The sequence below is a fragment of the Astatotilapia calliptera genome, chromosome 10, assembly GCF_900246225.1.
Source record: "Astatotilapia calliptera chromosome 10, fAstCal1.2, whole genome shotgun sequence".
Lineage (NCBI taxonomy): Eukaryota > Metazoa > Chordata > Actinopteri > Cichliformes > Cichlidae > Astatotilapia > Astatotilapia calliptera.
In genome coordinates this window covers 6860408-6878530 of record NC_039311.1, presented here as the reverse complement: position 1 = coordinate 6878530, position 18123 = coordinate 6860408, and the positions used below count along the sequence as shown (strand labels likewise).

General features: G+C 45.9%; 1 protein-coding gene across 6 annotated transcripts in view; it reads right to left on the bottom strand.

Moving 5' to 3' along the window:
• cblb (Cbl proto-oncogene B, E3 ubiquitin protein ligase) overlaps nt 1-18123 on the bottom strand; it is a 181341-nt gene that overhangs the window by 119535 nt on the left and 43683 nt on the right. For all 6 annotated transcript variants that reach the window (XM_026181708.1, XM_026181707.1, XM_026181705.1 and 3 more), the window contains exon 6: nt 17851-17972. In XM_026181708.1, coding sequence (XP_026037493.1) covers nt 17851-17972 — 122 coding nt within the window. The remainder of the gene's footprint in view (nt 1-17850; nt 17973-18123) is intronic.

The window sequence follows — 18123 nt, the reverse complement described above, 5'->3', positions numbered from 1 at the left end:
CACAGTGTAAAATGCATTGTACCAGTTTTGGTAGTGTCGGGCCAGCGTGATGAGCTCATCATTGGCTCCAATGTCCTCAAGTACCTGATGCGAGTTATGAAACATTCTGATGACTATTGGAAGCTTGTGTCTGTGGGGAGCAAGCACTTGCTTCTTGACTATGAGCACTTCTTGGACATGATGTCGTGCACCACTAGATGGAGGGGTGAGGAGGTTCCTGACAAAATTGGCACTGTGAAACTGCCTCGTGCTGTGACACTACTCCCACAGTATGAGCATCTGGAATGGGGCAGGCTGCCCAGCAATGTGCCAGTCTCTCCAGGCAGCACGATTATCGTGGAACCTTGCACCTCTGGGTCTGGGCCGAGAGACATTCTTGTTGGCCGGGTGATCACATCCATGTGGGGTGATCGGTGGGTGCCATTGAAGATGACCAATCTCTCCTCAAAACCGCTAACCTTGAAACGCAACTCGAGGGTTGCTGTTGTTTCATCTTGCCTTGCGGTGGAGGACCTTGATTTCCAGCAGGACTCCTGCAAGATGGCGAGTATGGCCCAGGTACCAGTCAGTGGGCCAGCCGCTACTGAGGCTGTCTTGAATGACAGGTTGTGCTCCCTAGGTTTGGGTGATCTTGACATTGACTCAGCCAGCTTACATTCAAAGAGAGAGCTTGTTGAGCTAATTGAGCAGTATGAGGACATCTTCTCTAGACACCCGCCTGACTGTGGCGAAGCTAAACGCTTTGTACATCGGATCCACCTGACTGATGAACGCCCATTCCGCATGCCTTACAGAAGAGTACCCCCTGCTCACTGACATGGAGGAGAAAGGGATTATTCGCAAATCCATCAGCGAGTATGCATCCCCCCTCGTCATGGTCTGGAAGAAGGATGGTGGATTGAGGATCTGTACGGACTTCAGGTGGTTGAATGCGCGAACTCTTAAGGATGCGCACCCACTCCCTCACCAAGCAGATTGCCTTGCCGCGCTTGGGGGCAATGCCTTCTTCAGCATGATGGACTTAACCTCTGGGTTTTACAACATTCCAATGTGTGAGGAGGATAAGAAGTACACCGCTTTCACAACGCCTGTTGGCCTGTACGAATACAACCGGATGCCACAAGGGCTCTGCAATAGCCCAGCTTCATTTATGCGCATGATGCTGAACATCTTTGGTGACCTCAACTTCACCAGTCTGCTCTGCAACTTGGATGACCTCCTGGTCTTTGCTCCCACTGAAGAGGAAGCCCTCTGCCGGCTCCGAGCTGTTTTTCAAAGGTTGAGAGACAACAATCTCAAGCTGAGTCCAAAGAAGTGTCATCTGCTGCGGAAGTCAGTCAGGTTTCTTGGTCATGTCATCGACCAGACCGGAGTCGCTGTGGACCCAGCTAAGGTGGAAGTGATTTCCAAGATGCCAAAGGAGGCTCTAATGGAGAAGGATGGTTGCACTCCTTCTGTGAAAAGGATTAAGTCCTTTTTAGGAATGGTCTTTTTCTATCAGTGCTTCATTCCTGGTTGCTCTGCCATTGCCAAGCCTCTGTTTGCTCTGACGGCTGGCCAGAAGAGGAAGGGACGGACTAGTCAGGCTTAGAGGGGTGCTGGCATGTTCAGGAAGTTGACTGCTGCAGATTGGAGCCCTGCATGTGACAAGGCCTTTCATAAACTGAAGGACGACCTCCTTAACTGTGCCGTGTTGGCTCATCCTGACTTTTCACGACCATTCATTTTGTCTGTGGATGCTTCTCTGGATGGACTGGGAGCGGTTTTATCACAATTGCCTATCGACGGGGATAAGGCACGCCCTATTGCTTTCGCGAGCAAAGCGCTAAGCAGGTCACAGCAGAGATACCCAGCCCATCGCCTTGAGTTCATGGCCCATGTGGAGCATCTCTGAAAAGTTCAGCCATTGGTTGAAGGGGCACAAGTTCACAGTGTGGACTGACAACAACCCGCTCGTTCATATATTGACCAAGCCCAAGCTGGACGCTTATGAACAAAGGTGGGTGGCCAAGCTGTCATCCTACAACTTTGATTTGAGGTACATCCCAGGTCGAAAGAATGTTGTAGCAGATGCACTCAGTCGTGACCCCTTCACCTATTCTATTGGTGGGCGCTTGCTTCAGGAGCCCTATGAGCACTTGGTGCGGAATGGAGAAGGTGCGGCGGCTCATGAGGTGCAGGACGCTTTCAGGTTTGGTGTCCAAAATCTTCAGGTTGCCCAACAACCTGTTCCAGCTCTGACCTCAGAAGATTCCTACAGTTTGTCGGAAGTCACAGCTACCTTGGTTCACCATGATTACTGGGAAACCGCTACGGAGAATAGAGCTGCGTCCCTTCTCCACCTTGTTCAGCAGTTGCAACCAGTTGGCAATGAGGTACTGCCTTCACTTACCATACATGAGCTGGAGGACCACCAACTTCAAGATCCTATCATCTCCGCTGTCCTGCCACTCGTAGCCTGCAGGAGGCGCCCTTCCAGGCGTGAGAGACATGATATGGATTCCAGGGCACTGGCCTTATTGAAGCACTGAATTTACGGGCGCAGGCCTTGAAAGGTGTCCACGATTTGGCAGGGCACCAGGGTCAAGTTCGGACCCTCCACCTAGCAAGGCAACGTTTTTTCTGGCCCAATATGGAGAGGGATGTGAAGGAGCATGTTCGGTGCTGTGGAAGGTGCATACTTGCCAAGACTCCAGAGCCTGCAGCACGAGCCCCATTAGAGAGCATTAAGACCTCTGCTCCCATGGAGCTCATCTGCATTGACTTTTGGTCAGCAGAGGACAAAAAGAAGCGCTCTGTTGATGTGCTTGTGGCGACTGACCACTTCATGAAAACGGCCTTTGCTTTCCCGTGCAAGAATCAGACTGCCAAGCAGGTTGCCAGAAAGTCATGGGACTGTGTTTTTTGTGTATATGGTTTCCCTGAGCGTATTCACTCAGACCAAGGTCCCAGTTTTGAAAGTGAATTATTTTCTGAACTCCTGCAGATTTCGGGCGTTGCCAAGTCTCACACTACTGCTTATCACCCTATGGGCAATGGTGGCACGGAGCGGTTCAACCGCACACTTGGCAACATGCTGCGCGCTCTCCCTCTCAGAGCCAAACAGGAATGGCTGCAGCAGATTCAGACATTGACCTTTGCTTATAATGCAACTGTTCACAAGACTACTGGATGTGTCCCATTCTACTTGATGTTCGGCCGTGTCCCACGACTACCGGTCGACGTTATGTTCAAGTCTGTTTTGCATGATCCCATTGTGGTGGACTTTAACAGCTACTCCAAGCTTCTTCTGTCATACTTGTCTGAGGCTGCCAAGATCGCCCAGGAGCACACCAGCAATGAGCAGGAGCATCAGGCTCATCAATATAATAAGAAAATCAAAGGTGTGTCTCTGAATGTTGGGGATCGCATCCTGCTTGCCAATAAAGGCGAGCGGGGCAAGAAGAAACTTGCAGACAAGTGGGAGCCTCAGGTTTATACTGTTGTGGAGAGGCATCCCAGGACCCACCTTTACAGGATCAGTGACTCTTCAGGCCAAAGTAAGGTTGTACACAGAAACCTTCTGATGGACGTGAGTTTCCTTCCTGTTCAGGATTCATTGGGAAGTCAGTCCCTGGACGTTTTCTCCAGTGAGGGGGATCTCAGTGCTTGTGGGGATCTGGAGGATCCTGGCAGTCTAGAGATAGAGTCTACCGCAGCAAGGACTTCCTTGTGGGTCCTTTCGGATTTGAGCCATGGAGTGGATGTGGATTCTGTGGCAGGAGAGCATGCCTCACAGTCCACAGATCGTCAGCGCGGTTCATGTGATGGTGCGGATGTGAACAATGCCTCACCTGACTCTCAGACTTGCACAAGGCACACTTCAGCAAGCCCTTCTGGTCAGGCCCAGCACTTTGCTCTTCCTACTCCGGTTGACTGTTCCGCTACCTCTGATTTGACACAGTCTGGCACAGTTTCTGCTCCAGGTGCCTGTCATGGGGACGCTGTTGTTCCGCAGACTGTTCCTGTTTCTGGCTCAGACATGAATCAGACCTCTGGTCAGCCGTATACTGGGCAGCCATCCAACTTGCCAAGACATGACCCTGACCATGCCAATGTTCGAGGCAGAGTGGTTACCAGAGCAGGTCGGGTGGTAAAGTCAGTCAACAGGCTGATAGAAAACATGGTCCAGAAGCCTATTACATGGGGCCTGTTACCGCCACGGGAGGCTCGGCCTCTGACATAGACTGTTTTTTGGTCATCCCATTGCGTATTATGAATGTGTTGTATTTCCTTGAGGCATCATGACAACCGCCCTGTGCGTCTTTAATGGGACCATGTTTGATGAGGTGTAGGCTGCACCTTTGTGTTCTGAAAGGGTTGGAGGCCTGATCAACCTGTCCAAATTCTTTTAATCCATTTATAGATGGTTTTTTAACTGAACTATAGGATAAGATCCTTGGGTTGCCTGGTCCGGAGGTGATGGTAGTTCAGCATCGTTGTGCCTCTTGGTGTTGCAGTACCATTCAGATGTGTAGTGATTTTGGTGAAATTCAGGGGGGGTGAATGTAACATATGTGTTAAATACTTGTGAATTTCACCCAAAACACTTTTTTTTTTGGATTAAATATGTCATTTTTGCATCTCGGCCTCTACCTGTGTGATCTGAGTCTGTGTGCGTTCGTGTGTGTGTGCGCTGCGTGGTGACGTAGGCGCGTGCTTGTGTGCCCCGGTCACAGCTCCTTTCAGCATGGCCGGAGGTAAGTCACTGCCACGTTGCTCTCTGCAAATTAAAGTTTGTTCAGATCCCAAGCTGCAATGTGAATACAGCCGAACCGCCGCATTTTTGTTTGTCATTAAGAGACTCATTCGGGATAAGTTTTGTGGAGGGCGGAGTTCGCTAATATACGCTTATAATGAGTTTTAGCCGAGAACGCAGCTGAAATGCTAGCATGCTAAGTTAGCCTGATCGGCTTGAGAGCGTATTCGCGGCAGTCTTTTTTTTAACAGCATGCACTCCTTTTTTCCTTCGTCAGGAGAGGTGTACTGGCAGTCGCGTGACACACACAGAACAGACACATATTTCTGTGTTGCAGGTATGGAGATGTTCTCATGTTTTGGAGATGCAGTCTTTCACTCGTTTTTATGAGTACAGTGTTGTATTGCCTGCTAGATGGCGGTTATTAATATAATTGTACTGAAGTATAATGTTTGAACTATAAGTACCAGAATATTGGATCTTGGTCAGATATTGTATTTATCTGACTGTTTATTTGTTTTTGAATTATTTTGTTTATTGTTCTTATAAGTTGTTTTTGATGTTTTTTTAATGACATATTATTTATTTTGTGCTTTTTGTTTTTGAGAGCTTAAGTTAATGTTTTAAAACAATTTGTTGTATTTGATTTATTATATTATTGTAGTGTTAATGAAGCTGCAGACACAGCTCCTTTCAGCATGGCCGGAGGAGAAGTGTACTGGCAGTCGTGTGACACACACCGAACAGACACTTACACTCAACAAAAATATAAACGCAACACCTTTGTTACTGCTCCCATTCCCCATGGGATGGACGTAGAGACCTAAAATTCATTCCAGATACACAATATAACCATCCCTCCCAAACAGTGGTCACAAATCAGTCCAAATGTGTGGTAGTGGGCACATCTGCCATATTGAGATAATCCATCCCACCTCACAGGTGTGCCACATCAGGATGCTGATCTGACATCATGAGTAGTGCACAGGTGTACCTCAGACTGCCCACAACAAAAGGCCACCCTGGAATGTGCAGTTTTTTGCGCTATTGGGGGTCTGGGGTCCCAGAACCGGTCAGTATCTGGTGTGACCACCATTTGCCTCATGCAGTGCAACACATCGTCGCATGGAGTCTATCAGATTGTCAATTGTGGCCTGTGGAATGTTGGTCCACTCCACTTCAATGGCTGTGCGAGGTTGTTGGATATTCGTGGGAACTGGTACACGCTGTCGTATACGCCGGTCAAGCACATCCCGAACATGCTCAATGGGTGACATGTCCGGTGAGTATGCTGGCCATGCAAGAACTGGGACATTCTCAGCTGCCATCTGCCCTGAACAATGTGAACCATGATTCATCCGTGAAGCGCACACCTCTCCAACGTGCCAGACGCCATTGAATGTGAGCATTTGCCCACACAAGTCTGTTACGGCGACGAGCTGGAGTCAGGTCAAGACCCCGATGAGGACGACGGGCATGCAGTTGAGCATCCCTGAGACGGTTTCTGACAGTTTGTGCAGAAATTGTTTGGTTGTGCAAACCAATTGTTCCAGCAGCTGTCTGGGTGGCTGGTCTCAGACGATCTTGGAGGTGAACCTGCTGGATGTGGAGGTCCTGGGCTGGTGTGGTTACACGAGGTCTGCGGTTGTGAGGCCGGTTGGATGTACTGCCATATTCTCTGAAACGCCTGTGGAGACGGCTTATGGTTGAGGAATGAACATTCAATGCACGGGCGACAGATCTGGTTGACATTCCTGCTGTCAGCATGCCAATTGCACGCTCCCTCATTGCTTGTGGCATCTGTGGCATTTTGCTGTGAGACAAAACTGCACATTCCAGGGTGGCCTTTTGTTGTGGGCAGTCTGAGGTACACCTGTGCACTACTCATGATGTCAGATCAGCATCCTGATGTGGCACACCTGTGAGGTGGGATGGATTATCTCAATATGGCAGATGTGCCCACTACCACACATTTGGACTGATTTGTGACCACTGTTTGGGAGGGATGGTTATATTGTGTATCTGGAATGAATTTTAGGTCTCTACGTCCATCCCATGGGGAATGGGAGCAGTAACAAAGGTGTTGCGTTTATATTTTTGTTGAGTGTATTTCTGTGTTGCAGATGTGCAGTAAACAGCCAAAGACCCAGTACTGTCGCCTGCCTCTTACTTTCATGCCAGAACACAACGCAAGAACAACAGGCGTAACACTTGAACGGGTTAGATGTTCAGTGGCCGAAAAAGCATGGCACCAATGGAGAATGAGAAGGGGAAAAGCGGATCGTTGAGTGAAATGGACGAACCAGAATTGTTTTGTAAAAATGTTGCAACTTCAGTGATGTGGAACTGGTTTGGTGCTTGTCCGTCAGATACCCACCAAAGCACATTTTTTGTAGAACATACAAGCGGGCTGTCGTTATTACCGTATTTGTCGGACTATAAGGTGCTCGTAAAAGCCTTTAATTTTCTCAAAAATCGACATTGCACCTTATAATCCAGTGTGCCTTATATATGAATTCTGGTTGAGTTTACTGACCTTGAACGGATTCTATGTGGTGCACGGCGCTCAAAAATCTGTCAAAAAATGTTTTAGTACGACTTTGGTAAGCTACAAAGCCACACCACTTTGATAGATTTTCTGGGCATTACGGCTCATGGCCTCGCAGAGTAATCTGGTCCCAAAACTCAGTTTGCTTCAGGTCCCAAAGTCAAACAAACACTGCAGCACACTTAGAGTTAAAAATTGTCTAAATTCTGTCATCTTTTATTAAAGTGATCAGCATTGCTGCTTTACCAGGTGTAACAATTAAGTTTAACATCCAGGCATCCATGAAAACTGAACTTGATAAAACTTAAGGGTTCCTAATGGTTAGGGACAAATGCAATCGCATGGCTGGATGCTGTAAACGAACCAAGCTTCAGTCAGGAGAACAACTGAGAAAATCCTTCCACAATACGAAGTTAATCATTAAGATACCGCAACAACATGGGAATAGAGAAGCTGTGATAGAATACAGCATTAATGAGTCAATGGTACAGAAGTGGAGGAAGCAAGAAGAATGAGTTGAATAAACTTTGAGTTATCTGACTATATATATATATATATATATATATATATATATATGACATAAAGACATTTCTTGTCTTTATGTCAGTGGCTTCTATCTCCTCCTTTGGCCAGCCTATTACCCCAGCAGGGTACCTGATCACGGGCAGGGCGTATGTGTTGATGGCCCGGATCTTGTTCTTACCATTCATCTGACTCCTCAGGACTTGCCTGACCCTCTGCAGGTACTTGGTGGTTGCAGCCTTTCTAGCGGCCTCTTCATGGTTCCCATTTGCCTGCGGGATCCCCAGGTACTTGTAACTGTCCTCTATGTCTGCAATGTTGCCTTCTGGTAGTTCAATCCCCTCAGTTCTGACTACCTTCCCTCTCTTTGTTACCATCCGACTACACTTCTCCAGTCCGAACGACATGGAAGGACAGGCCCCTGCACGGTATGTACCACCGGCAGATAGAGGAGGTGGCTGATATCCAGAAATCCTACCAGTGGCTGGACAAAGCTGGACTGAAAGACAGCACAGAGGCACTAATCATGGCAGCAGAAGAACAAGCTCTGAGTACAAGATCCATAGAGGCTGGGGTCTATCACACCAGGCAAGACCCCAGGTGCAGGCTGTGTAAAGATGCCCCAGAGACAATCCAGCACATAACAGCAGGGTGCAAGATGCTAGCAGGCAAGGCATACATGGAACGCCATAACCAAGTGGCCGGCATAGTGTACAGGAACATCTGTGCCGAGTATAACCTAGAAGTCCCGAGGTCAAAATGGGAGATGCCCCCAAGGGTGGTGGAGAATGACCGAGCTAAGATCCTGTGGGACTTCCAGATACAGACGGACAAAATGGTGGTGGCTAACCAACCGGACATAGTGGTGGTAGACAAACAGAAGAAGACGGCCGTAGTGATCGATGTAGCGGTTCCGAATGACAGCAATATCAGGAAGAAGGAACACGAGAAGCTGGAGAAATACCAAGGGCTCAGAGAAGAGCTCGAGAGGATGTGGAGGGTGAAGGTAACGGTGGTCCCCGTGGTAATCGGAGCACTAGGTGCGGTGACTCCCAAGCTAGGCGAGTGGCTCCAGCAGATCCCGGGAAAAACATCGGAGATCTCTGTCCAGAAGAGCGCAGTCCTGGGAACAGCTAAGATACTGCGCAGGACCCTCAAGCTCCCAGGCCTCTGGTAGAGGACCCGAGCTTGAAGGATAAACCGCCCGCAGGGGCGTGCTGGGTGTTTATACATATATATATATATATATATATATATATATATATATACATATAGGGGTGCAACGATACTCGTATCGATATTGAACCGTTCGATACAGTGCTTTTGGTTCGGTATGCATATGTATCGAACAATACAAAATTTTTAATTTATTTTATCAACTTTCCTTCTGACGATGCTGTCTGTGTTGAGCGCTCAGTGAATCTGCGCTCGACAGTGCAGCCTAGGCGGAGTAGTCGAACGCAGATTCACTGAGCGCAGGGCAAGCTAGCGAGACAGAAGTTAAGCTCTCCTTGCAACATGGCAAATTGAACCTCCCCCACCCTCATTCAGATGTGGCGTTTGGAACTATTTTGGTTTTCATGTGACGTATGACCCTGAAGGTAAGCGCGTCATGGACTAAAGTAAAACAGTATGCTGGATGTGCCATGCAATGCTCAATTACATGGGTGGGAGCTAGTGTGTTAGCGCAGTTAGCTCGTTAACGTGTTGGCTGTCCAGCCCCATGCACGCCCCGCGGTAGCTTGTTAACGAAGATTTGCCGTGTTGTGGCGTTAATGTCATTTCAACTAGATTTACGCTGACAGCACTAGTGGGAACACAACGAATATGACTGCACATTTACACCGACATCATCCAAGTGCAAAGACAAGTGGAAGCAGACAAAAACAACAAGCAGCATGCTACAAACTTTACCCGAGTCATTTAGACAGCCGTTAGCACATGATTCTCCTTATGGGGACCTGATATGTTTAATATGCTGCTGAGAATATAGCCCAGAAGAAGCGTATAGTATAGCTTTTATTTTGGAAAGAGCCATTTCTCTGTAATAAACTCTCTTTTCCAAAGATGAGGGATTCCTCAATCAGATACAGGGCTCGCAAAATCGCTAGCCCGACGTCCATTTTTCCAGTCGGGCTACCAAAATCTATCTCTGCCCTGCCCGTCGGCCTATTGTAGGAAGGAAAAATATATGTCAATGCTTTTGCATTCTTTCGGAAATGTAGCTGGGTAATTATGTCATTGGCATCGGTGAGCCACTGTCAATATGTGACATATTGAAATCGCGTTTGAATTTGCGCTTGTTTTTTTGCTTTCACTTTGCAATCGCGCGGACTGTGAGCGACAGCACTGATTGGTGAGTGATGATAATTTGCGCACCAATTCCTCTGACATCGTCTTATCAATCGTTAGCTTGCAAACATGACAAGCAAACATGACAAGTGAAATCTCCCGCAGCAAGCTTAAACATGTGAGAGGTTGATCGCGCAGAGAATCACTGAGCGTTATGTGAGTGCGTGTGTAAAAGCAGCAGGATATATATTTTAGTTCTGCTGAGCCAAATAAGACAGGTCAGGGTGAAGAAGTGACAGCCAAAGAAAAGCTTACCACAAAACGGAAAAGTTATGACAAATCAGACTATAAGGCAAAAAGAAAGTGCAGCTTTATGGTTTCATGGACAAAAGAATTTCTGTGGCAATATGACAAGCTAAATAACCAGGGCTGCACATAAGTGGTCCGCAGGTGCGCATTCGCTGTCAAAATAAAAAACGCACACAAGATAAGAACTTGCAACGCGTGTTTGCGTACATAAGATTTTCAGGAGGAGGACAGGTATTTGTTTAGAACTCTTAAAGATGTCGAAGAAGCTCCTTTAAGCAATTACTGTGATGTTCCTCCACCTCCAAAGAAATGTCAGGAGTCCGAACCACAAAAGAAGCACGTATTCTTGGAAAAGTAGTTGCAGGAGGTGAGCTGGCTTCAAACAAATGATGAACGCACAGAGATGTGGTGCGGAATGTGCCGTGAAAATGTAATAAATGACAAATTAAAAAGGCATGAACATTTTTTTTGTATCGAAAAAATATCGAACCGTGACACCAAAGTATCGAACCGAACCAAACCGTGAATTTTGTGTATCGTTGCAACCCTAATATATACATATATATATATATATATATATATATATATATAGTTTGTTATTTATTCCTACTGTCTTACCATTTATATTTTATTTCCACACAGCTTGTGTGGAACACCCATAATTGTGTTGTACATATATAATGACAATAAAGAGCTTTGTTTGTCTTGATCATTGTCTTGAGGTTTTGGTTTCAGTTAATATTTTGCTTAGGGATTAGTAGAGTTGGATTTCTCGAGACCGGTCTTGGTCTCGAGACCGGTTTCAAGACCACTTTTACGTGGTCTTGGTCTCGTCTTGGTCTCGACTGACTTTTGTCTTGGTCTTGTCTTGGTCTCGAGTGACTTTGGTCTCGGTCTTGGTCTCGGTCTTGCGTTCTCAAATCGACATAGTGTTCGGGAGATTTGGAGTCAACCATCAGCGGAGCGAGGGGGTGGCTTACTGGGCTTAAGCCCGGGTCATTTTTTCAGAAGCATGGGGTCCTTTTGGAGTGTAATTTGTTAGTTAGATGCCTGACTGACAACTGTATAAAACAAAAACAATACAAGAAGCACAGAGTTCAGGCACTAGGAGCACAGCACCCATGTGAGTGAGGGGGGAGAAGCTGCTGCCTGCGAGTTTGCTGCAGACAGAGGAGAGCTTAAGTTTGACCAGGTACCAAAGCAAATCATTCGTACTGTACAAATAATGTAAATATGACGGTGTATCACAAAAGATTGATATCAAACTGATCACTTGGTTGCGTTACTTGCTCTTCGAGTGAATCAACAAATAGATAAATAAAAAGCCGAACAACAATGCAAATTTTTTAGAGAGTCTTAGCTTACATTTCATATTTTCAGTTGTTACCCTCCACGGCTAAACAAACTCTCTAAATCGGTTTCAGTTGTGTACTGATGAACACAACAATGGACATAAGGAGCTTCTTTCAAAGACAAAACTCAGGTAGATGTTATTTTATATATTATGCTTTGTATGTTGTTCAGTATATTTCTATGCAAAACAAGAGGAATTTCAATACACAGCAGTATATTCACAGTTGAAACCAGATATCAACATACACTTTAGGGAGAAAACATAAAAACTTTTCTTTTTACTGTTAAACATGAATTTAGAGTAAACTTGTTTTGTTTTAGATAAATAAATGTTGAAATATCTTTGAATTAGTTAAATGTCAGAATAAAGAGAGACAGCGCTGTCTATTTTAATCACTTTCATCAAATTTAGGAGTACATATACACTAAGTTAATTAATACGAAAACGCCAGGCGATTCCATTCTGAGCTTAAGAAGCTTCTGATAGGTTAGTAGAGTCCATGTGAGTAAATTGGTGGCACACCTGTGGATGCATATAAGGCCCCCCAACACACAGAGCCTGTTTCTTTGACATGGGAAAATCAAGAGATGTCAACCAAAACACCAGGAAAAGAATTGTGGACCTCCATAAGCGTGGCTCAATTTTGTATACATTTTGGGTCCATTTGCAATTAAGGAATACAGACAATTTCTCTCTTTACTCTTAAAGTTAACAAATATGTTTTTATATTTATCAATCTAAAAAAATAAACATTTAGTGTGATTTGATGTTACAATTGAAAAAGTGTTTGTGTTTTTATCTGAAGAGCATGTAAATATCTGGTTTCCACTGTATATTTGATGATGTTGGTGTTTGGCTTGATTGTCAGCACAAAGAGGGAGAGAGAGGAGCAGAGAGGGAGAGAGAGAGGAGAATGAGGACAGAACAGAGATGGAACAAGAGCAGGTGAGACACATGTTAGTCAAATGGTTGTTTGCCAAAACTCATCAGAATATGTATCTAGTACCTAGTGTAACTTTTTAGATACCATTTGTTACTTTTCAAATTCTATATTTATTAAGTTATGCAGGCTTGTTTGCACAACAAGGCTAAATAATTATATAAACGTTTCTGAATCTAAATAGTTTACTTTGGTAGAATTAAAAAATAAGTGTAGTGCAGATCTATGATGATTTTTAGTGCTACTATCATCTAGTTTTGATTCTGGTTCTGTTTTGATTAAGTCCCAAGTAGTCCTGATTTTGAACTGTTGTAGTCCCGTTTTAATTCCGGATCAGTTCTGGGTCTGGTTGAATTGGGGTTTAGTCCCTGTGTCTTGATACAGCCCTGACTTTGTTCTGCCTTGCTGCTTAATTAAAAAAATAGTTTAAGGCGTCCTGCATATGTGACATATATATATTTTTCCTACATGAAGTCATTCTTTTTTGAACAAAACTCAAAAAGGAGCCTAATAATCTTTCAGTCATTTCTACCCTCACTTAATTTCCTTTCGCTGCTCAGCTCTCACACAATGGCTCAGCTATGCTCCAATCCCTCCATATTGTGGCCAATCACATGCAAGGATATAGGATAATATCATTATGTGAAAAACAGAGAGGGTGAGAGATGCGACAGTCAAGTGCAGCGTGTGTCTGTCCTCTCAGTAAGTGAGTGAGACAGCAGACAGCGGTGAGGAGGGCTGTGCGAAAGCAAAAACACATAAATATGCCTGACACCTGTAAACGAAGCAGCATCTGGCTGCAGTTTAAATACTTTTTTTGTCTCGGTCTTGGTCTTGGTCTCGTCTCGACTTGGTCTCGGTCTTGGTCTCGGATTAGGCGGTCTTGACTACAAGTCTAGGGATTAGTACTGTGTGGGAACACTACACTACTACACTTGACTGAATGAACAAACCACTAGTAAAAAGGGGTGTAAAAATATTTTTATTTATTATTTACAAACTGGAAATATGAGGCAGTACTTCTAGAAAACTGTTTTGTCACACATAAATCTGAAGTCATTGGTTGACAACAACCTGGAGACAGAGCAAGGAGTTTCCTTTTAGAGGTTGAATAAAGTGTTTTGCTGATCAACTTCTATCTAAAGCCTTTGGCTTATTAGGTGTTAAAGGTGTAAGGAGACACAGTCACTGATGGCTGTGGCTTAAAAGAGGAGAACCAATGGGGACAGAAGTGGAAGGTCCTATTAGGGGTGGGCGATATAAACGATATACGATAGAAACTTTCCCAGCTCAAACAAAGGGACCAGCAGGACTCATTGAAAACTAGCTTTAATGCAAATTCTGTGTTCATACTATGAATATTAAGTCACAAATGCTCAAAGTACAAACCTGGTTAAAATTCTGTGCCATATTTTGTGTCATATTCTTTATGCCAGTATTTTTGAGCATTCTAAGCCGAAATAAGTCAAAGTCAAGTCAAAGTCAACTTTATTTGTCGATTCTGCCACATGTACAGGACATACGGAGAATAGAAATTGCGTTACTCTCAATCCCTAGATAAATAGCAAATGAACATTTAAATATATTTAAATATAAAAGTGATTAAAAATGCAAGTAAAATAATTAAAAAGTAAAAAAATTTAAATAAATACAATTTTACATATAACAAGAAAGCTATATAATATACAATATAATGGGTAAGTGACATTGAGTGTAAACCAGGCAGAGTAGTGCAAATAGGCAAATAGTGCAAATGGAGATTTAGTAGTGTACGGTAAGAGAAAGTGTAACAACAAAGTCTTATGAGGTAATGGCAGTCCAATGCTCCACAAAGTGACTGGTAACTGGTGCAGGCCAGTGAGTGAGTCAGAGAGTGTGTGAGTTTGTGTGTGTGTGACAGAGTTCAGTGAGACCGTGGAGGAGAGAGGGGAGAGGGGGCAGAATCGGGAGGGAGTTAAGCTTCCTGACAGCCTGATGGATGAAGCTGTCCTTCAGCCTGCTGGTCCTGGCCTGGAGACTCCGCAGTCTCCTCCCCGACGGCAGCAGCTTGAAGAAGCTTTGCATTGGGTGTGTGGGATCAGCCGCTATGCAAAGGGCTTTTTTAGTGAGACGGGTGCTGTAAATGTCCTGGAGGGAGGGGAGAGAGACACCAATGATCCTCTCTGCAGCTCTCACTATGCGTTGGAGGGTTCTATGACAGGACGCATTGCAGGCTCCAAACCACACAGTGATGCAGCTCGACAGGATGCTCTCGATGGTGCCTCTGTAGAAAGTGTACATGATGGGGGCTGGTGCTCCTGCTCTTCTTAGTTTGCGGAGAAAGAAGAGACGCTGCTGTGATTTCTTGGCCAGTGCTGTGGTGTTGTACGTCCAGGAGAGATCCTCTGTGATGTGCACACCCAAGAACTTGGTGCTGCTCACTCTCTCCACAGACGCTCCGTCAATGGTCAGAGGAGCATGTTGGGTGTGCATTCTCCTGAAGTCCACAACAATCTCCTTCGTCTTCTCCACATTCAGAGAGAGATTGTTGTCAGCACACCACGTGGCCAGGCGTCTCACCTCACTTCTGTAGTCGGTCTCATCCCTGTTGCTAATGAGACCCACCACCGTTGTGTCGTCCGCAAACTTGATGAAGAGGTTGGAGCTGTATGATGGAGTGCAGTCATGGGTCAGCAGAGTGAAGAGGAGGGGGCTCAGCACACATCCCTGCGGGGCCCCCGTGTTTAAAATGATGGTGCTGGATGTATTACTGCCAACCCGTACTGCTTGAGGTCTTCCGGTGAGGAAATCCAACAGCCAGTTGCACAGTGAGGTGTTGAGCCCCAGCTGGACCAGTTTTTGAGTGAGCTGTTGGGGGATTATGGTGTTGAATGCTGAACTGAAATCTATGAACAGCATTCGAACATATGAGTCATTTTTGTCCAGGTGTGTGAGTGCCGAGTGGAGTGCAGTGGAGATGGCATCATCGGTTGAGCGGTTGGGCCGATAGGCAAACTGGAAGGGATCCAGGGAGGGGGGCAGGACAGTCTTGATGTGTTGCATGACTAGTCGTTCGAAGCACTTCATCAGGATGGGAGTAAGTGCAACAGGACGGTAGTCATTAAAGCAGGAGGGAGATGACTTTTTTGGAACCGGAATGATTGTGGTGGCTTTAAAACATGTGGGGACGACAGCCTGGATGAGTGATATGTTGAAGATGTCTGTGAAGACATCAGTGAGTTCCACTGCACAGTCTCTCAGTACACGACCAGGAATGTTGTCAGGACCCGGAGCTTTACGTGCATTGATCCTGCTGAGGGATCTCCTCACGCTGTCCGGTGACAGAGTCATCACCTGGTCACCAGGAGGGGGTGGGGTCTTCTGTGCAGTGGTGCTGTTTTGGACTTCAAAGCGAGCAAAGAAAGTGTTCAGCTCGTTCAGCAGGGGGATAGTGCTATCACAGGTCTGTGGTGGGGGCTTGTAATCTGTGATGGTCTGAATGCCCCGCCACAGGCTCCGTGAGTCTCTGCTGTCTTTGAAGTGATGAGATATTTTCCTGGAGTACTGTCTCTTAGCCTCTCTGATGCCACGGGAAAGGTTGGCCCTAGCTGTCCTCAGGCTTGCCTCGTCTCCAACTCTGAAGGCAACATTCCGAGCTTTCAGCAGCCTGTAGACCTCTCCTGTCATCCATGGTTTTTGATTGGCCCGGACAGTTATGGTTTTCGTGACTGTTACATCTTCAATACACTTGTTGATGTAGGCAGTAACAGTCTCTGCGTACTCCTGGAGGTCAGTGGTGTTGTTATAGGTGGCAGCCTGCTTAAACATGTTCCAGTCTGTAGTATTAAAGCAGTCCTGTAGAGCCTCTGAAGACCCCTCTGGCCACACTTGTATCCGCTTACGAACCGGTTTGGTCACTTTAACGAGCGGTCTGTAAGCAGGCATTAGCATGACAGTGATATGGTCTGAGGCGCCGAGGTGGGGGAGGGGAAAAGCTTTGTAAGCTCCTCTCTGGGTGGTGTAAACAAAGTCCAGTGTGTTATTTCCCCTTGTTGGAAAGTCTATGTGTTGTTGTATTTTTGGAAACACGCACTTTAAGTCTGCATGATTGAAATCCCCAGCCAGGATGAGAAAAGCATCAGGATGGGCTGTCTGCTGCTCACTGATGTGCTGGTACAGTTCATTCAGTGCCTCATTCCTGTTGTTGACATTGGAGGAGGGAGGGATGTACACAGCGCACAGGAGTATGGCTGTATATTCCCTCGGTAGATAGAATGGCCGGCACTTAATAACCATTAACTCCAGCACTGGTGAGCAGTGTTTGCAGACCGCAACAGCATCGCGACACCAGGCATCATTGATGTAAACACAAAGTCCTCCCCCGCGGGTCTTACCTCCCGCGACGATGACTCTGTCAGCACGGTAGCATGTTAGCTGGTCGAGCTGAATGGCGCGGTCCGGGACACTGTTGCTGAGCCATGTTTCCGTGAACACAAAAGCACAGCAGTCCTTTACATTCCTTTGAGATGAACGTAGCAGTCGGATGTCGTCCAGTTTATTTTCTAGCGAGCGTACGTTGGCCAGAACGATAGAGGGGATGGCGGGTTTGTGTGGGCTAGCCGCTAGCCTAGCTCGGATGCCACCGCGCTTACCCCTCTTCTGCTTCCTCTCACACCGCTTGAGGCGCATCCATTGTGGGCGAAGTGCGGGAGTGGGGGTCGGTGATTGAGTAGGCCTTCGGAGCAGACCCAGATCTTTCAGCTTCTCGGTGTCCACAGAGTTTAACTTAAAAAGTTTGTTTCTGCCGATGTCGAGAAGAAGTGTTCGGGCATATCCTCGCTTGCACACAGATAGACGCGACAAAGACTTACAAAAACACTGCAACTTACAGGACGAAAAACACGAAAAAGTAGTTTGTTCGGGAGAGAGAGAAGCCGCTGCGTGTGCACGCGCCGCCATGTTAAGCTAAATTAGAGTTAACTGCATTAAGCAGAAGTGTCATAGCAGTTGGAAAGTCCACTCTACAGCTTGGTAAAATAAGTAACAGGGACAGAACAAATGGCAAAATAAAATTTTTACAAGTTAAGGAAGCAATGACAGTATCCATTCATCCTGAGACCCTCTGTGATCCAGCCCTTTCTGCATGCTGAAATTGAAGGATTACATACCTGCCAGGCTTGTTGATGTACTTGTGCAGTCGAGCTTTGACTTCATCATAAGTAAGGAAGGCCATATAGCCAGGGTGTGTCACCGCTAGGAAATTCCAGTTCCTCAGAATCGATCCCCAAGGCTGAAAAAAAAAAACCATGTTATTGTGATTATGCAGTTTTTGTAAGTATTAATGTTTTATATTGTAAACATAAAGTAAACGGAAGTTGGGTCATGTATAACAGCATACACTCATTGCGTTGCCTCTTCAAGGTAAACTGTTCCTTAGGGAT